Here is a 27,778-nt window from a genome sequence, read left to right as displayed (position 1 = left end):
GCGGAGGCAGAGGCAGCTCCTGCTCCTCTGCTCCTGGAGATGGTGGAGGCAGAGGCAGCTCCAGCTCCTCTCCCTCGGGTGGTGGTGGAGGCAGAGGCAGCTCCAGCTCCTCTGCTCCTTGCGGTGGTGGTGGCGGAGGCAGAGGCAGCTCCTCTGCTCCTGGCGGCGCTGGCTCCCTCCGCTGTGGCGGCTGGGCTGGTGCGCGCCGTGCTGCCTTCAGCAGCATGAATAGAGGCTGCTGGGGGACACCAGCCTCCTGCCCCTCTCCCCCCCAAAAATTTCCAGGGGGTTGGGCCTGTAACCCCTCCTCTTCCGGCTCTTGGGGCTGAACCAGCAGGCATTTTCCCTCTGCTGGTGGCTTGGGTCCCAGAGCTGTGGAAGCCCCGACTTGCCTCCCTTTGGGCTGTGGACGCACCGACTCCTCCCTTTTGGGCTGTGGACGCACCGACTCCTCCCTCTTGGGCTGTGGACGCTCGGGCTCCCCCCACTCAGGCGTAGGACGTTCGGGCTCCTCCCACTCAGGCGTAGGACGTTCGGGCTCCTCCCACTCAGGCGTAGGACGTTCGGGCTCCTCCCACTCAGGCGTAGGACGTTCGGGCTCCTCCCACTCAGGCGTAGGACGTTCGGGCTCCTCCCCCTCAGGCGTAGGACGTTCGGGCTCCTCCCCCTCAGGCGTAGGACGTTCGGGCTCCTCCCCCTCAGGCGTAGGACGTTCGGGCTCCTCCCCCTCAGGCGTAGGACGTTCGGGCTCCTCCCCCTCAGGCGTAGGACGTTCGGGCTCCTCCCCCTCAGGCGTAGGACGTTCGGGCTCCTCCCACTCAGGCGTAGGACGTTCAGGCTCCTTCCGCTTGGGCACTGGCGAGCTGGCATAGGGGCATCCTGACCAGTCATGTCCCCCTTCCTCACATCGCCCGCACCAGCTCGGTGGCACCTCGGAGCAGTCCCTCCAGCGGTGATCCACCTCTCCGCACCAGGTGCACCAGGGGAACAGGTTCTCTGGCTCCTCTGGCCGCTGTTGCAGTTGTGGTTGGGGCGGTGGGAGCAGCAGTCTACCTCCCCCTGCTGGTGGTGGAGACTGAGGCGACCCCTGCTCCTCCCTCTCCTGATGGACAGGGCAGTGGGCCACGAAGTGCTCACCTCCGCAGATGGGGCATCGTTGGGGTAGCTGTCCGAGGGGGTACCAGGGGCAGTTGGTGCGGGAATGCCCAGGCTCAGCACAGCAGTAACACCCGGGCTGCTGTTCCTCCTCCTCCTCACCTTGGAAGGGGCAGATCGCCACCGTGTGTCCTTGGACCCCACAGGCCATGCACCAGCCTTGGTCCTCGAGGCCCCCGAGGAGGTCCTCCAGGTCCCGGCAGCCGTCTCTCCAGCCTTCCATTTCCCCCTCGGGGTACACCAACCAGTCCCATATTTCTCGGGACGGTGGGGAACCCGGTGGCAGTGGGGTGGCTACTGCTGGTTGGGGTGACCACTGCTTCTGCTGCTTCCTGCAGCTCTTTCTCCCCATCCCTCTTCTTGCTCTTACTTTTTTTTTTTTTTTTTTTTTTTTTGTAATCCAGACCCCTCCTGGTCTGACGCTTGGAGGCGCTGTTATCCCACGATGACACCACGTGTCACAAAGACGGCCGGAGTGGGTGGCGTCAGACCAGAAACAGGAACACAATAAACAGAGAGATGTGGTTTGGTATAAGCTGGGCGCGTGATCGCGCTCAGCATTTAATAAACAGAAAATAAAAGGTTTGAAACACAAAAACACGGGACACGGCACTTGACGCCAAAATAAACAGACATACAAAACGACTAAACACTAAACAGACGGTGCAGGACAGACAGACGAACAAACACGGTGAGTGAAAACACTTAACTATTATTCTTCTTCTTATTATTATTATTCTTAACATTTACCTCCGCTCCAATCCCGTTCTCCACTCACCGAACACCAACCCCCAGTGACTAAAACGTGCATCTATATATACTGTTGTGCTGGGATTCAATTACTAATTAATTATTCACTTGAATCCCAGCACGTGAATTAATTCTGTGCAACCCCGTGCTCGCATATTATATTTTAAATGCACGTGCGTGATGTGCAATCCCGTGCCTAAATACAAATCTACACTTTTTAAATATACGTGAAACACAAACCCGTTTATATCCCGTGTACCAATCTATACACCAACATTTACACACGCAACATACACACAACACACAAATGCACACAGGGGCGGGGCACTTTGCCACAGGGAGGCATGTAGACACCTTGAAAAGTGAAATATACACTTGAAAGAGAATAAAACAGCAGAGCTGTGGAAGCAGCGTACCTTATTGAACTGGAAGAGCTCCTGCTTGAGCCGGTCTCGCTGGGAGTCCTGCCCATGACGCCGGAATCTCTTCATCCTCCCCCTCCGGACGTGCTCCCTTTACCCCCCCGGCAAGCTGACCTGACAGGAGAGGAGAGAGGCGCTGTCAGCTGGGGGAACCCTGAACACACAAACAACCATGAGAATTCAACCACTTGTAGTGTACTTCTTTACAGCAAGTGTAGCAGAAGAAAAGATAAGTCATTATGCTGTATAAAAAAAAAAGGTTGCTGGCAACATCAATACCATGGTGCACCTGTGGCAGTGTGAGTGTACACCATGTACTGTAGATTTTCACAGGACTGCAATCCCAAAGACTACATCTAATTGTTTTAGGTTTTATATTAATGGACAAGAAATTACTGCATAAGCATTCATTTGACAACATGATTCTGTTTAATAAAACAGTCCAGACTTGTTTTCCTTTAATGTCATGTACAGTACAACATTTAAAGTTCAGTGGTGCATTGCATCAGGACACTTCACTCTTTAAACTGTTACAGCCTTGTTTTCTTCAATTTATTTCATTCATCCTAATATAGTGGAATTGTCTTGCATAATTAAAAACTAACAGCAAAGTGGAAAGTAAACCAACTCTTTTCTTGCCCACTGAAAGCGGGGGTCGTGCCCTCATACACACGTGCAGCCCTGAAATCACACAGCCGTCATGACTTAGCCCTTCCCTGCTCAGCTCACTGAGGGAACCACAGACTGGGTGGGACTTGTGTGCCAGGCACAATAAACTGGTGATGTGATGAGGAACTGTGGTTTTAGCAGTGGTTTTTAATCCCTTCCTAGCCCCCCACAACACTTGATTTACATTATACAACTCTACAAAAGAACAAAAAAAAGAGAGAAAGAAAGACTGCTTGTGGCTGTTTGGCAAATCGCCCTAAACACTTTCTGCAGGCCCCAGTTTGAGAACCCCTGGTCTAGCAGAGGACTACAGATCTCAGTAGAGTCAGGGTCTGAACCCCTGGTCTAGCAGAGGACTAGAGATCTGGGAGTCAGGGTATGAATCTCAGCTCTGTCAGTCTGTGAATGACAAGAACGTGACCTAACTTTACCAGGGCAGAGCCGCTCTGCTTACAGACACCTGCAACAACAATAGAAACCTTCAGTAAAACCACCACCACCACCAGCAGCAGCAGCAGGGTGAACTCAGAGCATGACAAAAGCCATTACTACAGACACTAGGAGCAGCTGTCATCCAGTTTATCAATGAAATCAAATTTATTGTTTAACTGCAGATATTGTCAGAGACTGTAATCAGAAAAAAAAAATCTTCAATCCTTTTTATTCAGTGGTTGACAATGACCAAATATATTGCAACCAAGGACTCTGCACAACAATAAAACAGACAAAAAGGTCAATAGAACCAATTCTAAACATTGTAATCACTATGCATTGTGCGAGTTATGGTCCAGGAGGTCTTGTTATGTAAATGCTTATTGCCACTTCAATGTAACCCTTAATGTAGCTAATGCTTTAAACTGACACAGAGTCAGTCTCGAATTGCTTTCAGTTCTGTCGTAACAGAAATCACTTTACCCTGGACTGTTACAGCCATGGTCAGCCACAGCATTTCCACATTGTGGTTACAGCTATTAACTCTGTTTGACTCTGCATCTTTTAAAGTAGCGCTCTCCCCTGAAAAGTATTCACCGCCTTTTCTGTGTGCATTATTAAGCGTCGCTAATTGATAAATAAACCAGCAGTTTTACTTTTTCTAGCACATAAACTACAATGGTGAAGGTATTGCCTGAAATTTTTGTCTAGAGTAGGCTAGTTGACTCTGTTGATTAGTTTTTATCTCTGAATGATTCAAGTTCTTGGTTTCAGTACATCATCTTGGTGCACTCTTGGATCATAGTCCTGGAGCAAGATTAAACTACAGAATCACATGGAGAGTGAGAAATGCACCGCATGAACGCTTTGCATTTGAGATCCAGACAGAGAACCAGGGGCTTGAACTGAAGCGACTGGTGGTGGAACAAAAGAGAACAGACACAGGTGAAAAAAAAAACATTTTTGAAAATAATTTGCGTATTTAGGGACACCTTTTGTACGCCCTTTTATACTAGTACATCTGCAAAGAATTATTAGGGCTAACAAAATTGCAAATAAAATGCTAGGGTCGTCGAAACTTAGTTGTTCATTTAATGCATTTATCAGACTTTGACTGTAGGATATATAATTGCACCGACATAAAAACGAGTTTGTTCTGCATTTGCATTTTCCAACACGCCGTCCACACATTGGTATACAGAGCCCTTTGTGTTTGCAACGCTCCTGTCTCAGTGCTTCAGACAGCACACAAAGGCTCTCTGCAGCAGCACTCCCTCCTGGTGACAGGCAGGGCTGCTTTGCACATGAATAAAGGGCATTGCTTTCTACCTGCCCCAGGGCTCTCACCACTCACACAACTTACCACACTCTTTGTGGCTCCATCAGCTTTGTATTTTAATTCTTCTATTGGTTGATAATAGCAGGCATAAATCTGGCTGAATCCACAAGTGAAAATTACTTTATCAGGATAGTATCGAGTGGACTGCTAGGGTTGGTTTCAGGGACCCTGGTTAGCACTTGTAATAAGGGTATGTGAAACCAGCCGATGTAATTGGGACATTCCGACTTGTTGTCAAAAGGGAGCTTGACCTCTCTTCTATAAATTATTTTTAAAATTATTTTTGTTGGAAGGCACAAAACAAGTTTGAAATACTACCCTATTGTGCCCAGGACATCCACATGAGGTCAAATGGACGTTTTTGCACGCTTCAGATAGATTCCCACCATGCAGTGCATGAGATCCACATCTCTTTTGCATGCACACCTTACCCTGGGTCACTATGTTATGTATCAACCAAACAGAGGCAACGCCTCTCCAGAATTTGGTCAATCTGGAATTACCTTTTTGTAATTTGGGTCTTGACTAACAACAGTCATTTAAGTTAAAAGTTAAAAGTGCAACACACAGATCCAGGATGGAAGACTGATCATTTTGCTTTGCCTGTTTTTACTGAGATTTTTGTTGGGAGATTTGTTGAGACAAACATTGCTGCTGTATACAGCACACAAACACACTGCTGCTGTACACAGCACACAAAAACACTCCAGGATGTTTACAAAGACATGGCTGATGTATTCTATACGGAAATGTAGACTGCTCAAGATTGCTTTGTACTCTTTCATTAAAGGATAATAGCATTGCTATGACATGTTGCAAGACAATAATGAAAATCCAGTCCACAAATTATAACTTAAAATAAGGGAGTTTCATTATTCCAGAGGAGCACGTCTGAGCTATGCCATTCTCACTATTTTGCTGCAATTGATTTATTTATATTCACCTCTGTTTGTCTGAAATAATCATTGTCATCCACTGAATCAGTAAGCAGTGGTTTTAAAGCAGGTGTCATCGAAGTGCGATCTTTTCTGTTACCGAGTTATAAGAGAATGGCTGACCTCCAAAGAAATCAATGAGCGGGCTGGGTCCGGTTGTTGTGGAATACCCATTATTTGTTGTGAGGGAGGTGCAGTAGGGTTTCAAATGTTAATCTGTTTGCATTAACCTCTCCCACAGGATTGATCACATAGCATGTAATTGCAACCCTTCCCTGGACCTCCCTGTATACTGCACACCATCAGCTTGGTGGTAATGCTTAATTAAGGTCAAAGGGAGGTAGATAGTTGGAGTCAGATTTACAACCTTTGCTCCACTAAAGCTTTTTAAATCTTACTAGCATGATCAACTTCACCACTGGTTCCTTTTCTATTGTCATTTTTTTTGTTTTAGTTTATATTTATTTAAACTTTGTGGTATCTAGTCACATCTTGTGCTGTAGGTCACACGGTCAGATTGCAGTAATAGAATTGGACAGGAATTGGTTGTCATAACAGGAAGTGGGTACATACCAGGATGCAAAATCAGAAACCACATTCCTGTATGGCGAGACTCACATTGGACCTTGCCTCTCATGCTCATTATTTTTTGTGAATTTAGCAGACGTCTTTATCTAAGGCGACTTACAGAGACATGGGTGTGTGAACTATGAATCAGCTGCAGAGTCACTTACAACAACGTCTTGCAGAGAATCCATGAGTGAGCCCGGATTTGAAGCGGGGAGCCCTTTTCTTTAACCGCTGGACCACACAGCCTCCTACATCTCATACAGTGTCATGCAACATACAATGCACCTATTCTATTACCATGACAGCTCTATGTTAAGGTATGCCTAACTTCTGGACTCCTCTCTGGGCTTGTATTTTCCAGGAAGTTTTGACTTACCCATTCTTCAAGTAGCATGTTATTAAAAAGGTTTAAATGTACTTTTGTTGCAAATAAAACTGGTGGAGTAATGTGGTTTGATTTGTTTTTGTGATGCGGTTACAAATATTCCAGGGGCATAAACTAAGGGTTATAGCCCTCTAGCTCAGCCAATCAGAGTGCAGGGAATCTTTCCATTGAACTATAATAAATGCTAGGGCTCAAATCAGAGACACAATTAATACCGAAGCAAGCTTTTCATGACCAATTACAAGAGGACGCAGCAATAGAAACATGAGGCATCATGAGTAAGCCAGCCATTCATTCACCTTCTGTTCATGAATCAAAGCTGGTTCGTTCCCCATCATTCTCCTTAAATAACCAATTGTGTCTGTGTCATACACCCTTATTTCCATCTCTTTCATGTTAATCTGACAATTAGAAGATTGAAATCTCCTCACCTTTGTCTGTAAAACATTCTCTTTCTCCGAGCTATTTCAGTTAATCTGTCGTCTTCTTTCATGCAGACATTGTCCTGTATTCATTTATTTATATAAGCTCCACACTGGCAAAGGAGTTCTGGAGATAACATTTTGCTATGTCAAATGGGAGAGGGTGAAATAGTAATTATATATATATATATATATATATATATATATATATAATCAATTTTGTAAAACATACAAAAACGTACTGTATGTGCCAGACACTTGGCTAGGGAAAATTAAAACTTCAATTTTGCAAGTAAAAAAGGTGTGGCAGCATTACAGAGTTCTATTGTGATGGGGTTCAGCGTGCAAAGAGGATGGTACCGTGTGATTGGCAGTGTCACCAGCAGCACAATCAGTAATACAGTCAGTGTACAGTGCATGCTTCTGTGCTGTGGACTTCAATGGTTTTATTGATATTACAAACTTATATTAATGATCTATGAATTTATATGCTATGCAGTGTGTTACTTCTGAAGATCACTATATACTGTAGTCAAAATAAATTAGGCATACATACGGTGCGGTATAGTATACTATATAGTAGAGTTGTAAGTGAATTTTACATATTAATATTCCCTTGTGTGAATACCAATATACATAAGATTATCATGTTATATTTGTAAAATACATATGTTGTACATAATTATGTACCTGTAGCACTTATTGTTTCTGATTCATCAGTACTAGAACACAGCTCTGCAATTTATTAAGGAAACTATTTCAAATAAAAATACATGTTTCACGGTTAGCTGGTACAGTATTTATTGTTATTTGAATAGCTTCTAATGTATATACAGTATGTTAGTGTTCAATTGGAGTGAGTATAGGAACTGCAATACAAATTGCAAAAATACAGATTTTTAGAGTTTAGTGTGACCTCTGTTCAATGCATTAGGGTTACTCACCTCCGAGTTTTAGCATCTGTGCATTCATGTGAATGCTTGATTTAAAAAACACAGTAGTGCATAGGGGCTGAGCCTGTCTACATTACACCAAGGTTATTATAGGATTGCCCAATGAACACTCTCTTAAGTGCACAAGTCAACCGAAACTGCGAGGGGCGAAACAATTCACCACAAGCTGATTCACCACGATGACACTCCACACAGCAAGAAGCAGAAGCACTGCAGTTCCAGGTACTAGTCTGCCAAATGGCTCGAGAGAAAAACAGGTGCAGCAGTACTGTGATGTGTTACACCTCTTTTCTTACAGAGAGAGACACCATCAGAGAAAGCAAATTCTTCCAATATGTTATTATTCCACACAGCTGTAGAATGCACTCTCCCACCCTGCCTCCGGTGTTCAGGGTAAGTTAGGAGTCTGCAGACTAGCCAGTCTAAACCGCACTTATGCAGGGGAAGCTGCAGGGAGGTGTTTTAATCCTTTTTTTTCTCTTTTGGTAAACCGACATCCTAGAGCTTTCAACTGGAGACGGGCCAGGGCTGGGCTGGCTAGCTGCCCAATGAGAGACACAGGTGTTAAGTTTAAAGCTTAAAAAAATTGTCAAGTATCATATTACAAATTACAATTTCAAGTGATGGTTTACAACTGTATTATTAATAATTAAACCTTTATCGAAATCAGTATCTGCCATTTATTGATACGGAATATAGGTAAACGACCCCAAAAAAACTACATACACTGTATTATACACTACTGTACTTTTGCATATTAATTCCGTTTATATGCACCGTCCATAATGGGTACACATTATATATATATATATATATATATATATATATATATTATTTATTTCTTAGACACCCTTATCCAGGGCAACTTACAATTGTTACAAGATATCACATTATTTTTACATACAATTACATAATTTATTACACATTATTTTTACATACAATTACCCATTTATACAGTTGGGTTTTTACGGAGCAATCTAGGTTAAGTACCTTGCTCAAGGGTACAGCAGCAGAGTCCAGAGCCCTAACCACTACTCCACACTAATTATTTATAATTATTAAATATCATATTTTTAGGGAGAGCTGAAGAACATAGACATTCTTCAATATATTGAAAAGGAGACATCTTTCAACAGGGGACGAGGAGAAAAAAATGCCCATGTTATTGAGAGGAAGCACGTAAGTATATCCATTTTAATAATTCGTTATAGAATTGAAAAGATCTGTCAATAATTTTTAAAATAATGGAATTTATGACAAAGATATTTTCCCTTTGCATTTTTTTATATATATAAAAAATTATATTTATTTATTTATTTATTTTTTGTGCTGCAGACAACCAGTGCTCTACCATGCACTTCTGTGGGATCAGAAGAAAAAAATGCAATTAAACTTTAACTCTGTATTGGATTGACATGAAAATGTATGCCTTCATAAATGATGGGGAACAAAACACATAGAATTTAAAAATCGCTGTTACAGAGCCTTCCCCAAGCACTGTAAACAATTGCCCACCAACTATTAATAGATCTAGCAGCTATCACTTGCAAGGACACATTGGTGTGATTTGCTGTATTAGGTAAACAACCTTTTCGCTGGATATGTTGCCATGACACACAACAGCAGGTAGGCTTCAGTATGGCAAGAGCTAAACATGCAAGATGGTGTTGCCAAGCAGTCACAATGGCCACAGTCCCACCCAGCTGCATTACAGATAGGCGCACCTGGAAACAAGATTTATTGCACCATCTCAGCAATTGCAATCAGGCGCTACAGGTGCAATGTAACATTCTGTTTGTCAACAGCAGGTTTTTAAACACTGGGGCCAGGTGACACTTGGATGACCATGAGTTTTCAACCAGTTCAAGAGACACAAAAGCTGAAGTGATACATTTCAATATGTAAACCAGTTAGCATCCTCAAAGTGGGTTGAATAAATAAATCAAAATTTGCATTTCCATTCTTAAAAACCACAATCCTGGCTATTGAAATACTAAATTGATTGTTACATAAGCGCAGACTTATGTTTTAGTTTTTTTTTTAAATCATTTACAGTTGCAAGTATGCAGTGAATAAGCTGTGGGGGGAGAATGTACATAATTGAAAGCTGCAGAGGTTTTTTTTTAGCTAAACGCATGAGTTTCGCTTTTGTTGAATACCAAAAATACATTTGTTTCACGTGTAAGAAAATAAATGGGAGTTACTGTTTACATTTACAGATAGGAAGAGTTGCTAGACTGGTGTGTAAATGTAAACAAAAGCACCTGTTTCTTTGAATGTCCACATAACCCTGAGGTTACTTCAGAAGTAGAAATCAGAAGAGTCTGACAAGTAGATGGTACAAGTTTTCAATTCGCTCCATTTCCGATGGCAAAATAGCATTTTAATTAGAACGGAACAACCACCTTGAAGTAGAAACACACAAGTGACAAAAATGTTTTTTGTCGATTAAAACACTTCTACCTCTGTTTTGGAGAGGGGAAATGTCTTCACGCAAGGGGTGCATAGCCAGCTTAGGTCTGTGCTCAAGTGTAAAAGGGGGCTACACAACAAAACTTTGGGATTAACTAATTTTAGCAGACGCAATAAAAATCTACAATAAAAATCAAACATGTTTAAGTTTTTTTGGTACCTTTTAAACACTAAGTTAGGATACAGAACTACCTGTCATACAGTAAAGGATACAAATCCATCATCTAAAAATCAAGAGGATTTGACTTAAACTTTGTTCACAGATCATTAATCTCCAGTGGAAGCAGATTAGAGCACGAGTACAATTTACACACCCATCATACAGTAACTATGTAAACAGACAGCAAATCGCAGAAAGCGTTTAGTAATGCACCTGCACAAGCTAAGCGTCTATAGTGCCCTGCCTACACGTTCCCACCTGCCAAGTGGACACCCGGGGATATCGCCCGGTGAGTGGGGTAAGGTAGGTGAGGGGGTGGCATCCATACTTAACCAAGGCTTTTTATTTTTTCAGTTCAGTGGTCATTCCAATATAAATACCTACCTAGTCCTGGATTGTTGTGCAGTGTATATATATATATATTTTTTTTTTAATATATATATATATATATATATATATATATATATATATATATATATATATATATATATATATATATAACCGTTTCGTTTAATCTATAGTTTACCTCGAGTTTTCACCAGGTTTGTTTCTTTCAATTGTTATCGACTCGTTATTTATTTTAACAGGTCGCATTTTTCAAGGTAAATACTTCGCAGCCCTTCTTTCACCAGCCTTCGGTTCATTTTTATGACCCCTGTACTATTTGTTTCTGCCTTCCCAAGTACGGTAGCGACAGTTAGTATTGTATGTATTTATTTTTAACTTTTTTAAGTTTCTCCTCCTGCACGCAGGATTGTGAGGCATCCGCCTGTGTGGCAAAACAGCAACTCGTTGCGACCTGTGCTTGCAGGAACCACCTGCACGCTACCCAAACTACCCTTTTTAAGGTGCGAGCCTTAATCCAATATATTATTATTATTGGATACGTCGCTGAATTATCTGCGTAAATAGTTTTAAATAAATTATCGGTTTGTTTATGAAGGTAACTATCGACCCAGCCACCTGCATTCCAATCACACGTTCACCTGCAGCGGTAACACCCCACTCTTCACTCGGGCCCAGAGACTCACCTGAACAGCGGCCGCGTCTCGCTTTTCTGTGTCTGTGGCCGACTCTGAGCTCCTCACAGCGTCCTATAACAAATTAGCAAAGTCCCAAAGACAGTCTTTTACTCAGTCCCTCTTCTTCCGGCTGATATAGCCCCGGTTATTGATTCTCAGGCACTCCACAATAAGCAGCCTCGATATTTCCTGCTGCCCTCTCCCGAATTCAGCTGTCTGTTGCCTTCCCCACGACACGGCGACTCATAGCCCCTCCTGCAGAACCTCTTTCCGGGATTACTCATCGACAGCGGGTGGGGAGGGGTAATCACTTATTCATTAGGACACACGCCCTCTTTATGAATATGTAGTAAATGGAGCTCAAAATTGTAATAAAGGGTGGAAAGCTCTGTCCTTCACTTAACGCGATTGTCCAGGTTGAATATAATAATGCACGACAGAAATAAATAAAGCAGTCCTTTATTAAGTATAAACACATTGAACACAGTCCCTACGTCCACAATAAACTGCAGGGGGCCAAATAAACTAATACAAGTACAAATGAGAACGTTGTCCCTTACTATAACTTGCAAAATATACACAACACAACACGTGAAGTATGTGTTATTAAGGGTGTGTCAATGTGTTTAGTCACACTGCTGTACCTCAATGTGTTCATTCATAATGCCCCAAATGACATAATAAAGCAACTACAATGTAGTATAACAACACCCTCTGAGATGGGATACAGACGTGCTCAAATTTGTTGGTACCCTTACAGCTCATTGAAATAATGCTTCATTCCTCCTGAAAAGTGATGAAATTAAAAGCTATTTTATCATGTATACTTGCATGCCTTTGGTATGTCATAGAATAAAGCAAAGAAGCTGTGAAAAGAGATGAATTATTGCTTATTCTACAAAGATATTCTAAAATGGCCTGGACACATTTGTTGGTACCCCTTAGAAAAGATAATAAATAATTGGATTATAGTGATATTTCAAACTAATTAGTTTCTTTAATTAGTATCACACATGTCTCCAATCTTGTAATCAGTCATTCAGCCTATTTAAATGGAGAAAAGTAGTCACTGTGCTGTTTGGTATCATTGTGTGCACCACACTGAACATGGACCAGAGAAAGCAAAGGAGAGAGTTGTCTGAGGAGATCAGAAAGAAAATAATAGACAAGCATGGTAAAGGTAAAGGCTACAAGACCATCTCCAAGCAGCTTGATGTTCCTGTGACAACAGTTGCAAATATTATTAAGAAGTTTAAGGTCCATGGAACTGTAGCCAACCTCCCTGGGCGCGGCCAAGAGGAAAGAGCAGTCTGGAGAAGGCACCCATCAAACCTGAAACAGCTGGAGCAGTTTGCTTAGGAAGAGTGGGCCAAACTACCTGTTAACAGGTGCAGAAGTCTCATTGAGAGCTACAGAAAACGTTTGATTGCAGTGATTGCCTCTAAAGGTTGTGCAACAAAATATTAGGTTAGTGGTCCCATCATTTTTGTCCATGCCATTTTCATTTGTTTTATTATTTACAACATTATGTTGAATAAAAAATCAAAAGCAAAGTCTGATTTCTATTAAATATGGAATAAACAATGGTGGATGCCAATTACTTTTGTCAGTTTCAAGTTATTTCAGAGAAAATTGTGCATTCTTTGTTTTTTGTGGAGGGGTACCAACAAATTTGAGCACATCTGTATTTTCACATATCTGATGGACCCCTGCAGCCAATTCAGTCTGATAAGGCAGGTTCTACTGTATACAATTGAAAATGATTGTGGCACATTGTGTTATTGTTTTCCTACAACAAGGGCAAATATCTGTGTTTTAGCTACCACCCATCACTTCATAACCAAACACTGGCAAGAACAGCATTGTATGTAAATCCAACAGGCCATCCTTAAACATCAGTGAATATCTAGACCAGTGGCCTAATTAAGCTACTTGTTAGTTCAATTAAGGTTTTAGTTAAGTCATTGAGAGCTCAGATGGAATGAAAACCAGAAGACACAGGGGTCCCTGAGGACCAGGGTTGAGAACCACTGATCTAGACCATGATGCAACATTCATGACCTCATCAGGTTGGGGAAAATGAATAAATAGTCCAAGGGCCAAACAAGAAAAGAGGCTTATTTAAAGTTGTTTTGTTTTTTTTTTGTCCATGAGAGCAAAACTTTTTACCAGTGTCAGCCTGATAGAGGGAGTCCTGGGGTTCAAAATGAAGCAGGGTGTCAGTGACAGATTCATAAGCTGTTATATCGTGTTCACAAATCATGCATTATTTTGTTCATATTTATAATTTCTGTTTTCTTCTTGAAAAGTCTTCTGTTTATAAGGTGTTTAAAAAAGGTCAGTTTTAAGGTTACCATTGCATTTGTTACAAACACTTTCGATTTCACAGCCGTCCCTTTGAGTAAGTATATTGCTTAGGCAATATAAGGTACTGGTTGGTGATAGGGTTCCTAACATTCATAATTACCATGGACAAGAAGCTAAAATAATGGCTTGGAAATTACTATGGTGACAAAATTTTATTTCTGACTAAAAGTATAGTAGTAGGAAGAAAAAGAAAAAAAAAACAGGAGCAACACAGAAATTTAATGATTTAATGATACTGAAATTTATACAGAAAGTCAAAAATCAATACTGAATGCTCTCATTCCAAAACAAAAAGTCTCACTGTGGTCTGAGAGGGCAGGAGGTGTTACTCTGGGCAGTGAGAAGTGCTAGTCTACTGGCCCCTCTCTCCAGGAGACAAGACAGACCCCCAGACACGACTGCTATCACAGACTCAGGGCTCTGGCTCCCTCTGAAGGTGTAGTGATATAGAACGTGGCTGTCCCGCTATACTTCTCCTGCAAAAACAATAACACACAGTCAGAATTAAAGAAACGGCTCACTTTTACTTCTGCATACATACTGTACCAATACACTCAAGTGCTGACAAATCCCTTTTGAATGAAAAAACAAACACCATGTTTGTTAATCCAGGTTTAACTTCCTTAAGAGAAGATAATTACAGGTTCCCCAGGTCATTTCAGGCTTTTCAACTAATTTGACCTTTCTCTTTTAAGAGATACAGTACCTTATTTGCATTCCCAGTGGGGGATAACAATGATCACAAAGGCTTGCAGCCAGAACGGAAAACACTGTAATTTACACAGCAATGATTTGTAGTTCTCAATTGACTTCCTAAAATATCAGTACTGTTGCTGAAACTGACTTTATTTTTTTTTGTTTTTTCTCTACACTCCTTTTCAATTGATATCAAACCTGAAAGTAAAAAGCAAATGGCACCACCAAATTTGATGATTTAAAAAAGCATTTATATGACTGTAATAGCCACCATTTTGCTTTATGTGACATCATGCTAACTTAATCAACACACCACCTTACAGACCCAGAGCTCCCTCCATTAGAGCACCAGGCCTCCCTGTCCGCATCACTATCCTCCAGCCTGCTTTCACTGTCTGGGTCGCCAGCTACCTGAATATGTTGGGTGGCTCTGTCCACAGCCGAGGCCTCCAGCAGAGTGACTGTGCAGCCCCCGAAACCCCCACCGGTCATCCTGCTGCCATGCACCCCCTGCACCTCCATCGCCGCGGCAACCAGCTGGTCCAGCTCTGGACAGCTCACATCGTAGTCGTCCCTGGAACAAATCACAGAATTAGTCTGAGCAATGGTAAAGCAGCACAGACTAAACTCCTCCTTGCAGATTTCCGCAGACTCGGAGCATTGTTACTGTACCTGAGGGAGTGATGGCTCTCCACCATCAGTCTCCCGAACTCGCGGTACTCCCCTGCCCTTAGCGCTTCGGCCGCCCGTGCGGTCCTCGCAATCTCCCCGATCACATGACGAGCTCGCCGGGATGTCTCACTATCCAGACGATCCTTCGCAGCTGCAACACAGCACCAGTGATTTACACCACTACATCAGAGCAGAGTGGCCGAGGCTGAGGGTCTGATAGTGGATAGCAGCCTTATGACAGGCTGTGCAATAGTGGTAGCTTAGTATATGAAATAAATATGTCTTTTTGCAACAAAAAAAATCTTATTTTTTCAATATTGTACTGTAGGAGGTAATAAGCAGTAATCAAATACAGTACTGGAAAAGTATGTATTATACACATATAGACGCTCATTCGAAGACAGGAAATTGACTACATTGGGCTAAACAAATTAATCTATAGGGGTAAATCAATACTCACAGCTGTCCCACAACTCTAAACAATCTATTCTGCCAAAGAGTTAGGAGATATGTTCATTTTAAACACACTGGGGTGCATTTTCACCCCTTGCTGCTGACGAAGGGTTAAAAAATATGATTCACATAAAGAAAATATAACATTTACTATTTGAACATTTCTATATAGCCTTCATTCTTTTGTACAACTAGTCTGTGTTCCCACACAGTGGTTAGGTGCTAGGATGCCCCACACATACCTTCCAGGTCCTCCATGCTTGCCTCCCTGAGGCTGGCCTTGCCCAGGGCACGGGTTGCCTCCTCACACTGCCGGCGCCGACTGGGGTATTCACTGCCAGTCAGAGAGTGGCGTACATTGGAGTTAGTGATGAGAATAACCACACCAGGGTTTGTGAGGGGCACCAGGGTTGCCTCTAAGGATCTGAAAAACATCATCAAGGGTACTGTAATAAGCAGGATCCCTATTGCAGTTGATTTTTTCTGTATATAGTTTGCATTAACAATAGGTACAGCAAGTAAAACACCTAATTTTAATGTGATATATGATAGAAATAAATAGCAGATGGCTGTATCTCATTTATTTATATTACTATAACAGCCCTAAGGCCATGCTCTAACAACAAAACCATGCTGCCTTCCTCCCAGTCTCTCAATTCCAACACCCAGACCACACTGGAAACCTCCTAGTCCCTCAGCGCAGCTCAGGCTCACATACCTGCAGTCTATAAGCAGTGCATGCCCCTCCTTGCCCATGACTGATATAAACTGGTCCATGATCCCACAGGGCATGCTGGCAAAAGTGTGTTCTGCTTTCTGACAGGCCAGAGCCTTCGCCACTAAATCGTTGTCATCTGCAATGAAACAAAACATGCTTATCCCACAGGCATTTCATGTTTTAGTATTGCTGTACGATTCAATGCTAAACATGAAATACTGGCGATACTAAATATTAAAAGAAATACAAACAGTAATATACATAATTTGACCATCTGAGTCAGCCTTGATTGTACTCAATATATATATTAATACAATACAGCAGGAATTATGAAATGGTATGCTTATTGTAGGCTTCTATGAAACAGTAACTCCATGACTTTTTCAGTTTTTCTTTAATCAACAGAAAATGTTTTTAAAAAGGATAACTTTCATTCTTTTTTGGTGATACCTTTATAACAGGCACAGCTAAAATATGTATAAAAAGATCAATAGAAGCAGACCAGCCCAGCTATTTATAAAATGCATTATTTTAACCTGTAATGCAACCATGCATACAATGCACATCTCGATACACAGGTTACAACACATACGGATATGCATCATGCATTACTTTTTTCGTACGATATGAAATGTGTAATTGCATCCCTAGACCACATGAGCTAACTAGAATGATACAACAATTCCCATAATCTTAAGGACATTTTGTGAGATGTAGCAGTCTGGCAATTAGAATGTGTCACTAAACTGTTTTGCATACCTGAACAGATCTGCTGCAAGAAGGTGTACACAGCCACTTCTAGTGAGGCAGAGCTGGACAGGCCGCCCCCTAGTGGTACGTTGCTGGCTATCACAGCTCGGAATCCTGGGAGGGGTCCGGCTACAGGGAAGCAAACATATAAGAACATAAGAAACTAACGAACCTCCTCAATGCAGGTGCAGCGTTGTTGTTTCATTACAGTTCCTGACAGCTCTTAAAGAATCCCAATGAATCAGCAGCAACATGTCTTGGCAACCCGTTCCATACACCCACAGCTCCCTGTGTGAAAAAGTGCCTCTTAACCTGGAATCTATTGACATTATGTACTCTCTAGTCTGGCTCTCTGTGCTAAGTAAGAACATAAGAAAAATTATGAAGGCACGGTTTATAACCTTGACTAGGTTTATACCTTAGGGGAGGGTAAAGTAATAAATGGTGGGCAGAATGATGTACCAATCAAGTCCCACCTCTGTAGTGCTGGATGACTCCTTTGACGTAGTTGGCCCATTTGGGTTCCCCGGGGGTGAGAGGATTGGAATCTTGAGGAAGGGGAAAGTCCACTCGCCGCGGTTCATCAGCCTCTTCTGCGGCTGTAACTATGGAAACGCTGGTGTCAGCGGTCTGACTGCCAACCACTACTGTCACCATGGGCAACGCCTGCAGACAAACAGACAGATACAGGGATTTGGTTTGAACCAGGAAGAGGACTAGAAAGACTCCTGACAAGACAGTCATAGTATATTAAAAAAATAAAATAAAAAAAAGTGCATTGCAGAAGACACAATTCCCAATGACACACACAAAAAAGCATGTGTGTTATCATTGCTTTCTGTAATACTGGTTTATAAATATCGACCTATCTGGTGATAAAGTATTGTACAGCTATTTTAAGTTTTAATCTAAGACATTTACCGTTGGTACAATTTGAAGAAAATCTAAGGAGTTTACACTGACTCTGACCTCAATAAACCATGACAACTTCTGCTTATGATGTAAAAAAACGGCCTGCTAAATAACTATACATTAGCAGTGTATTCTATATTTGCATTAAGGTTGACAGTGTTGATACAAAAAAAGCTGCTAATGTAAATGTCAGGACTGTATTAGAACAAGCTGTCCCATCCTATCTTTAAACAGAGACACAAAATAAAAAGAGCATTTGTATCTAAGGGTATCTAAGGAAGTATTCCAGATACTAAGTGACAGTCAGCTGCAAAATCCACCTTGGAAGCTGGAGGGTCTGATTGATTTGACAAGGAATGACACACGTGTGAGTGTGCAGTGTAAGATGCAAGTTATTATTTCTGGCTAGTTTTGAAAGAATCGTTTCACAGGTAAATGTGACTGATATGCCTTAAAATAAAAAAATCTTAACCCAATTAAAACCCACAGAGAGTGTCGTGCCCCAAATGTGGTGGTGAGAGCCAAACTCCACTGGGGGCGCCTGTGAGCTGCCAGTTTCATGTTGTTTTTCTAAACACATGACCATCTGATCAACATCTACAGCTGGGGCTCCTTTATAAAAGTATTCATCATTGTCTAATATAGTATCATCTGCCCCTTTAAGTTTTGACATATAGACTATCAGGTACCGCTATCTTAAATGAATTTAAAGACACAGTCTTACCATGGGCAAAACCAATCCCTCGTTATAATCCGTGTGCTCTCCAATTAGATTGACTCTCCCTGGTGCTGACACTGCTATGTCTGGCTCCGTGTCACCGAAGCTTTCCCGGTACACCCGCCGAGCCTTCGCTAACAGGGACGGTAGACTGGTCGCCTGACAGACAGCCATCATTCACAACTAGCCGGCAGTAATCTGTGAGACACGCAGGCACACAACCGGGCGAACTAGTTAGGGGTCGGTAAGCAAACTTCCAAATTTGAGTAGCTGTGATATAAATTTGCAATTATCACAGATAACTAGCTAGGTCACTTCAAAAATGATATCAAGACACAAACGCGCAAAACCGCAGTGGCAATCTTATGTACAAAGTGCTAGGTCTGCAAAAAACAAAGCTGTTTCATTGCAAAACGAGGGGGGGTTACGTTTCTAATTCTTCAGTTCCTGGTCTGTGAAATCACCGTCTACTTCCTCCACGTCCCGCCCGCTTTTCATTGGACATGTTTAACTGGCTGTTTTTATTGTGTAGAACGGAAAGATAATAAAGGGCGAGCACGGACTGATTCTGTGTTTAGTGCTGTGAACGCTTAAAATAAAATGAATGAAACATTGTACTGTAATAAAATAATAATAATAAAAAATAACTTTCCAGCAGGTCAATAAAGCAGAGTATGACTTTGGAACATTCTCCTCTCACCACGTACAGACCGCGTGGCCTAATGGATAAGGCGTCTGACTTCGAATCAGAAGATTGAGGGTTCGAGTCCCTTCGTGGTCGCACTTTCTGAGTTACCTTTTTTTTTTTTTATTATGAATACAATTTACTTTTCTTACATATTCGGTATAGATCGTGCCTTACCAATAAACAGTAATTCTTTCAAAAAGTCTAATTAAATAACGTCTATGGTCTTGTGTGGCTATTCCATGCCAAAATTAAAAATAAATAAATACATTAATACATAAAGAAATGTAGAAATAAAGAAATAAATACATGGGCATGTATTAATTAATTAATTAATTAATTAATTAATTAATTAATTAATTAATTTCGATATTTATTTATTACTACATGTATTTATTTATTTATTTATTTTAATTTCGGCATGGAATGTCCTCCATACTAAAGCACCCTACACAGACTATTGATACAAAGTATCCATAAAAACACATTTGTATCAGTTATTTTGGGTGGTTGTTTTCTTCAGTGTTACACTGTTAAATGTAATAAATAAATACACGTAGAAAAAAATAAATGAAAAAAATCAATACATGTCATATATATTATTTATAAATGTATGTATTTATTTCGAGATTTTGCTTTTTTATTGAAAAATAAATACATGCCGAAATAATAAAACATATCCTTCATACAAAGACACTAAATAAATATCAAACATGAATAAATGCATATAGAAATACATAAAGACATGTCTATATATGTATTTATTTATTTAGATATGTGTTTATTTATTTCGATGTTTATTTAGTTTTTTTACATTTATTTACAAATAACTGATAAAAATGTGTCTTTATGAAAAATAAATATATAAATAACGTGAATTGTACAAAAATCTAGCAGAGGATGGTTTCGATCCATCGACCTCTGGGTTATGGGCCCAGCACGCTTCCGCTGCGCCACTCTGCTAACATGCAAACACGTCTCTTTTATCACAGTACTGTACATGGGCGCTTTATGCAAGCAACCTCATTTTAAAACAATACAAACACCATTTCATCAGACCACTTTTTTTTTTTTTTAAGAATTACTGTTTCTAGGTAAGACACGGTATTAAAAAAGACGACCATCAAAAAAAACGACCATTTAAGGAAAGCCTATTTTATTAATTTAAAAAAAAAATGAAACACAAAAAAAGCGACCACGAAGGGACTCGAACCCTCAATCTTCTGATTCGAAGTCAGACGCCTTATCCATTAGGCCACGCGGTCTGTACGTGGTGAGAGGAGAATGTTCCAAAGTCATACTCTGCTTTATTGACCTGCTGGAAAGTTATTTTTTATTATTATTATTTTATTACAGTACAATGTTTCATTCATTTTATTTTAAGCGTTCACAGCACTAAACACAGAATCAGTCCGTGCTCGCCCTTTATTATCTTTCCGTTCTACACAATAAAAACAGCCAGTTAAACATGTCCAATGAAAAGCGGGCGGGACGTGGAGGAATTAGACGGTGATTTCACAGACCAGGAACTGAAGAATTAGAAACGTACCCCCCCTTGTTTCGCAATGAAACGGCTTTTTTTTTTTGCAGCTCTAAATATGTTGCATCGATACATCATACTAGTGGCGGAAAGGCCCCGATGGAGGACCTATTGTGGGCCCTCCCATACTTAAACAACACTTATTTATCAACAGAAAACAACATGCCAAGTCATGTGTTCACTATTTAACAATATTTAATTCTCAGAATGTTTTAAGTAATAAGAAAGGTTTCTATCACCTACTTGCATTGCATTTTGCGTACACCTTTACACCAAACACCAAACTTTTTAATAACAAGCTAAGTTAGATCAAGGAAACTCATGTTATTTAAATTAAGCAATAGAACCCGCAGAAGAGAGTTTTGTCGTCTGGTAAAGCCGGCCTCGTGTCTCTAATGTCCCGAGCTGAAGACCGAGGCAGCCATTTAACATAACCAGCTAATAAAAGCCGTCTTGTGAGGGTTCTGTTGCTATTAGAAAATGGATACGTTAAAAAACACATTACATTTTTTCCCCAGCTATCCCAGCGATGACCTTTCGTGCTGTTTCCTATGGAGGACTATCCATGCCAAAATTAAAAATAAATACATAGAGAAATGAATACATAAATAAATGTTGCAATAAATAAATAAATACATGGATTTTCATTTATTTATTTCAACTTTTATTTATTTATTCATTTATTTATTTCTCTATATTTATTTTCAATTTTGGCATGGATAGTCCTCCATAGTTTCTAATTGCCAAGTAATCAGTAAAAAAAGCTTCTATTTCCGTGGAGCTGTTCTTAAGTTCAGGTACCAACATGGTTTGTGAACTATTTGTATTTGTAAAACGTAAGGATAAAAATGTGGATTTGAGTGCATGTTCGTGTAAGTGTCAGCATTTAAGTTATCGTTAGGTCATTTATTAGCGAAATAAATAAAATAAAAAGTGTTAGTAATTCAAATATCTCGTTATCTGCAGTATGTGTTAATCTTAATAGTTTGTTCAGTAATTTTCTGATGATCAATCAGGCTCCTCTGAGGAGGGTGCAATGCCACGTGTCTGTGTTAGCACAAATGGTAATATGTAGCGTTGGTGGTATAGTGGTGAGCATAGCTGCCTTCCAAGCAGTTGACCCGGGTTCGATTCCCGGCCAACGCAGTATATATATTTTTTTAACTTGAAAATATTTTAACACATCGTGAGCTTCTTTAATGCCCCGGTATCATATATGTATGGAAGATATTTCATATATTTCATGCCAAAATTAAAAATAAATAAATGAATCTGTTCTTTCTTTCTTTCTTTCTTTCTTTCTTTCTTTCTTTCTTTCTATCTGTTTTTAGAAAACAATACTAACCATAAATAGCGTCATTCACATGCAAGCATCCCAGGGTGCTTTACAAAAATAAACAGCAAGCCGGAGGAGCGAGTCGGGTATACCTGCAGGCCGGAGTCCTGTACTGTCAGCGGCTGTTCTGTAAGCAGCTGTTCTACGGGAGGGCGTGCGCGCAGCTTTAAACTACGAATAGTTTTTGAACAAACCGATTAATATTGTTAAAATAAATTGCAATGTCTGGAAACTAATTGGAAGGTCTTATTCAAGCAACCCAGACGTTATGCATTAATGGATCCTACTTTTTAAATAATTGAAACGATTGGGAAACAATTAAAATCTAGTTATATGAAGTAGCTTACCTCGAATACCTTTTTTGTGGGCATTACAGTGTTAACATTGTTTCAGAAACAAGGGCAGGTACTTTGCTTGAACTCGTTCTGCAACATATTAAGTTTAGTGCCGTATTTCAGTTCGTTACAATGTTTCAAACTAGCGTTCTTAGGCAATCCAAGAGATACATTGTTCCAGGTCTGCTAATAACTCATTTTAACCGCAGAAACAAAGCTAGTACATTGTTTCAAGTTTACCATGCAGTTAACTCCAATACAGATTCACACAGTATACAGTACAGGTAGGACTAGAAGATGAAAGGAATGACCTCTTCATGCAGCAGTACTGCCAGTAGAGAACACTGCCTATAGATGTGAGAGAGAGAGAGAGAGAGAGAGAGAGAGAGAGAGAGAGAGAGAGAGAGAGAGAGAGAGAGAGAGAGAGAGAGAGAGAGAGAGAGAGAGAGAGAGAGAGAGAGAGAGAGAGAGAGAGAGAGAGAGAGAGAGAGATGTAATTAGGGATGTAATGTGGCTGTATACCCTTGATCCTTAGCCAGACCATTTCTTCTTTAGATGTGTTTAATACACCCCTCTCTCTCTCTCTGTAGGGGTACAAACGTATTTGTATTTTTTAAAAATAATTTTGTTCATTGACAAGTACATTACAAAAGCATGTTTCTGCCCATATAAGTGCTATTTAAATTGAAATGTTGTTCACAGGATTTAAAAAGAAAAAAAGGTATGAAAATTCTAATGTAAAAAAGGGAAAAAATCAATAAATGCCGGTAGGCCTATATGTTGCCTGTCTCAAAAACAAAGTTTTCTTTGGGTCAGCAATTGGAGCAAATATTACTGTACTTTCTATTTTCTATTCCTGCAATAGAGCCACACAAAATTCTACAGTCCCATATTTTTATGGTTTATAAAAATTGTTTCCTTATATTTTGAATTTGTGTTGCTTAAATGCCCGTTTCATTTATACTGTTTCCTGTAAAATGTATCCCGCTGTCACACATTTGTAATAAAATATTATCATTTTCATTTTGGGGAAATGCACTTTTAGAATGTCACATATGTAATCAGTCTGTAGTTTAAAACCGTTGTTGTTTGTATTAGTTTAGAATGCAGGGTTGTGTGATTTTGAACAGTAATCTTCCATGTCATTGTTGTGCAGTTCATGTAAAATGATCTCAGATTAGTCCTCTACAGAACAGGTAATCTCAGCACGTCGCCTGTAAAGAATCTCAGAGCTACGTTTACAAAGAAAATAGAGCTAGCACGCTATGATTGTTGGACATTATTCCTGAAACAAAATCCCTTGACCCTGTCCTTTTTCATTCTGACAAGGGGTGCCACGCAATTAGGTGTCATTTTATGGTAATTAAGGAGGGGTTATGCTAATATTTCATTAGCAATCATCATAAGAACGTACCAATCATTAAATCCACACAGGGCTGCCAGATTGGCAATTTTACAGCCAAATTTGGCTTGTTTTCAAAGCATCCAGCAGGTAAATATTGTCTTTAGTGGCTACTGTTGTCAATCATGTTTTTTTTTTCTGTTCCTTCCAATTATGAGTCATCACCAGTGCAGGACTTCAATCCCATGCCTGTCAACATTGAGTTTTCAAAATAAGGGTGCGTTTGTCAACTGAAATCTTAGTGGCCTGAATTAAAGTGAATACCTACATGAGGCAAAGGCATACGACTATTCCACTTCATTACTTGGTAAAATGATAGACTCTCTCCTTCTAATTGCTTTTAATAAGGAAAACTATCAGAACAGAAATACAACCATGCCATGCTTCACAATCCAATCCTCTCTGGCCCCTGTGGTTCTTATTGTACCGTGGTTGTAGGTGACTAATTTGGCAGCAGTCACAATACTTTGAAAAAAAACCTTTAAATTCAAAAGTCATCATTAATATAAAAAAGCCAAAATACACAACGGCGTGGTATTGCAAAAGCAGTGTTGATGCTGAAATTGTAATAGAAATGCCTTTCACAATTTGTGTGACTTTCTTGCAATGCTTTGCAATGTGTGAGTCTTTTACTCCCACCATTAAAATCAGTCCTGCACAGTTTACAGGAAATATGCCTTTTTTCAGCGTTGCTTCAGATTATGTGAGAATATGTTGTTGTCCAAGAAGCTTGAAATTTGCTTCAATATTTTTGTTTTTTTACTGGGAGAGCTTATCGCACGTGAAGCCATCATAGATGGTCAAGTACAGTACTGTGCAAAAGTTTTAGGCAGGTGTGAAAAAATGCCGTAAAGTAAGAATTCTTTCAAAAATAGACATGTTAATAGTTTATATTTATCAATTAACAAAATGCAAAGTGAGTGAACAGAAGAAAAATCTACATCAAATCAATATTTGGTGTGACCACCCTTTGCCTTCAAAACAGCATCAATTCTTCTAGGTACACTTGCACGCAGTTTTTGAAGGAACTCGGCAGGTAGGTTGGCCCAAACATCTTGGAGAACTAACCACAGTTCTTCTGTGGATTTAGGCAGCCTCAGTTGCTTCTCTCTCTTCATGTAATCCCAGACAGACTCGATGATGTTGAGATCAGGGCTCTGTGGGGGCCATACCATCACTTCCAGGACTCCTTGTTCTTCTTTACGCTGAAGATAGTTCTTAATGACTTTCGCTGTATGTTTGGGGTCGGTGTCATGCTGCAGAATAAATTTGGGGCCAATCAGATGCCTCCCGGATGGCATTGCATGATGGATAAGTATCTGCCTGTACTTCTCAGCATTGAGGAGACCATTAATTCTGACCAAATCCCCAACTCCGTTTTCCAAAAATATTGGCGCGGACATTATATACAAACCAATGGCATACTCTCTGTGTGTGTGTTTAATAGAGAGAGAATACATGCATGTCTCCAGTCATATGCGGTTTTCCTAATCACGTCGCCTTAAGTTCTAGCCAAAATTGTGGATATTTATTACTACCATAGCCTTATCTTTTCGCCTATTGATTCACCCCATTGCTACTGTACTTTGCATCCATACATCCCTTCCTGTGATGTCATCAGGCAGTGTGTTCTGGGGTTAAGGTTACAAATTGTTTAAACAACTGAACAAATCTCATTCATAACCACAAGAATATAAAAGTCTAAAATATTTCCATAACTAGAAATATTGAATTATCTAGGTAGTCTCTGTATCATCGGCATCACAGTCGTGGTCTGTTAAATTTCTGTTTCAAGGTGAGTTATAGTCTTTTGTTAATTAAAACCCTCCAAGTGCAAATTAACTCCTGATAAATTATAGCAATTAACATGGATTTGCTTTTGAATTCCCACGCAAACAAAATAAATAGTCACAAGAAGCAGTACTCGTTAAGATATTAAAATTATTTCGTAAATCAACATAATTTCGGACATCACGTTAGCATGATTATTTAATAATGAGATAAGCATAATGACCTCTTGAAAATGCCAAAATCAATGCTACAATTTGTTGATTAACACTGGAGTTATCATTTACAAACTTTTGAAAATCCTGCCCTAAAAGGGCAGTGCAGATGTACAGTATACAATATGGGTCACAGGAAGAACGCTTTCACTTTTGTGATGCTGTTTGTTTTTTTTACTTCGCTTTGTAACAATGTAAGAATTATTTGACAGTACCCTAGTTGTGCCTTAACCCTGGTCTGGTAATTAATACATTTGGATACATGTCCGATAGAAATCACTAGGACCAAAACAAAGCAAATTAACGATTAACCAACAACAGATGGTGCATCTTTACCATTATTTAAATACAGCGCCACATGAGATTATTTATCTGTATCGCTCTATCTGTGAAGTATTGCTACTGACATGCTAACACTTTATAATAATGGCCATAATATATATGAATTCCAATGGAAAGTGCTATCATTTCTATAAAATCCCATTACTATTGAACACTCAATAGTGCTACATTTGTAAGAAACTTAATAAATGAAATGACTGGCGTTTTGACTAGAAGTGTTGTCATTTAATTTATTACTTTCCTTTTAGTATTCCTAAGCTGGGTATGACATGACTAATAAGCATTTATCACCAGAATTTATAGCTGTCAGGAATGCAGTTATAACCACAGTGTCATGGGCAATTAAAATAAAATACCTGGAAAACAGCCAATGATGAACTGGAGATGTACTTTACAAGTTGCTTTTGTTAGCGCTCGGAAGTTTACCCTTGATTGATCTATGCCATGAAGTTGAGCAACTGTTCACAAGTTGCTAACAACAAGGAGGAGCAGGCGTGGACCTTGATTGAGAGAGCAAAGTCCTTCAGTGGACCTGCTTCCACCACACCCATCTAATTTAGCCTCTTAGTGGGCTATATTTAACTCGCCACGAGTGCATTTAAAAACAGTGTTATCTCCAATACATAATCACCGATGCAAAAATGAGTTGATACGCCATTTGAAAAAAAAAATAGCTGCAATAAAGTATTTAACAAAATACGCGTCAAAATATGGGTTTCTAAAACCGAAAATTGCAAAAATGCAGTTCTAAGTAATATTTATTAATAGTATAAGTAAGGAGTGAGCTGTGGCTAACACATTGTTGTCCTATGTTGATGGTGGCTGATCATAAGAGCAAATAAAGACTGAATTTATGGCACAGACACATGAGCAGTTATGTTGCTAGAGATGTTGTTTGGAAATACAAAGCATGCTTATCATCACCTGATCAGTGGTTTAATGCCCATCAGCAATGGCAGGGCTGGTCTATGTGGTTCTATGGGTCTTTGGCTTTCCTGGTAAACCTTTTGAAACTTCATGGAAAATCTCCCTTCACACCTCAGATCTTCATCGTCAGCTGCTGATGACCAGAAAAACTTGGGGCTTGGAGCAGGTACAATCAAGCTCTTGTAATATCACTTGACAGGGACTTGATAATGATTAAATGCTGTGGAACTTGAACT

General features: G+C 40.1%; 2 protein-coding genes and 3 non-coding genes across 6 annotated transcripts in view; 2 read left to right on the top strand and 3 right to left on the bottom strand.

Moving 5' to 3' along the window:
* The window catches only part of llgl2 (LLGL scribble cell polarity complex component 2), a 30,777-nt gene extending 18,782 nt beyond the window's left edge, over positions 1–11,995 (bottom strand). The window contains exons 1-2 of one of the 2 annotated variants that reach the window (XM_034038609.3): positions 11,696–11,995; positions 2,322–2,481 (exon numbers count right to left, since the gene is read on the bottom strand). In XM_034038609.3, the coding sequence (XP_033894500.1) occupies positions 2,322–2,396 (75 nt within the window). In that variant the 5' untranslated portion in view covers positions 2,397–2,481; positions 11,696–11,995. The remainder of the gene's footprint in view (positions 1–2,321; positions 2,482–11,695) is intronic. The other variant, XM_034038608.3, reaches the window with a different exon arrangement.
* A 2,271-nt stretch (positions 11,996–14,266) lies between these two features.
* Positions 14,267–19,450, bottom strand: galk1 (galactokinase 1). The gene is made up of 8 exons (XM_034039867.3): positions 18,979–19,450; positions 17,819–18,008; positions 17,352–17,471; positions 16,593–16,728; positions 16,117–16,298; positions 15,422–15,572; positions 15,161–15,323; positions 14,267–14,529 (listed from the first exon to the last, which is right to left on the bottom strand). The coding sequence occupies exons 1-8, from the start codon at positions 19,147–19,149 to the stop codon at positions 14,458–14,460; spliced, it is 1,185 nt and encodes a 394-aa protein (XP_033895758.3). The 5' UTR covers positions 19,150–19,450; the 3' UTR covers positions 14,267–14,457.
* A 230-nt stretch (positions 19,451–19,680) lies between these two features.
* trnar-ucg (transfer RNA arginine (anticodon UCG)) lies at positions 19,681–19,753 on the top strand. Its single transcript has one exon. It is a non-coding gene; the product is annotated as a tRNA-Arg (tRNA).
* A 1,096-nt stretch (positions 19,754–20,849) lies between these two features.
* On the bottom strand, positions 20,850–20,922 carry trnar-ucg (transfer RNA arginine (anticodon UCG)). Its single transcript has one exon. It is a non-coding gene; the product is annotated as a tRNA-Arg (tRNA).
* A 1,349-nt stretch (positions 20,923–22,271) lies between these two features.
* On the top strand, positions 22,272–22,343 carry trnag-ucc (transfer RNA glycine (anticodon UCC)). The gene has a single exon. It is a non-coding gene; the product is annotated as a tRNA-Gly (tRNA).
* The last annotated feature ends 5,435 nt before the right edge of the window (positions 22,344–27,778 follow it).

This window comes from Acipenser ruthenus, chromosome 17, assembly GCF_902713425.1.
Source record: "Acipenser ruthenus chromosome 17, fAciRut3.2 maternal haplotype, whole genome shotgun sequence".
In the NCBI taxonomy this organism is placed as follows: Eukaryota; Metazoa; Chordata; class Actinopteri; order Acipenseriformes; family Acipenseridae; genus Acipenser; species Acipenser ruthenus.
Note: the sequence above shows the minus strand (reverse complement) of the source record. Positions and strands in the feature narration are given on the sequence as shown.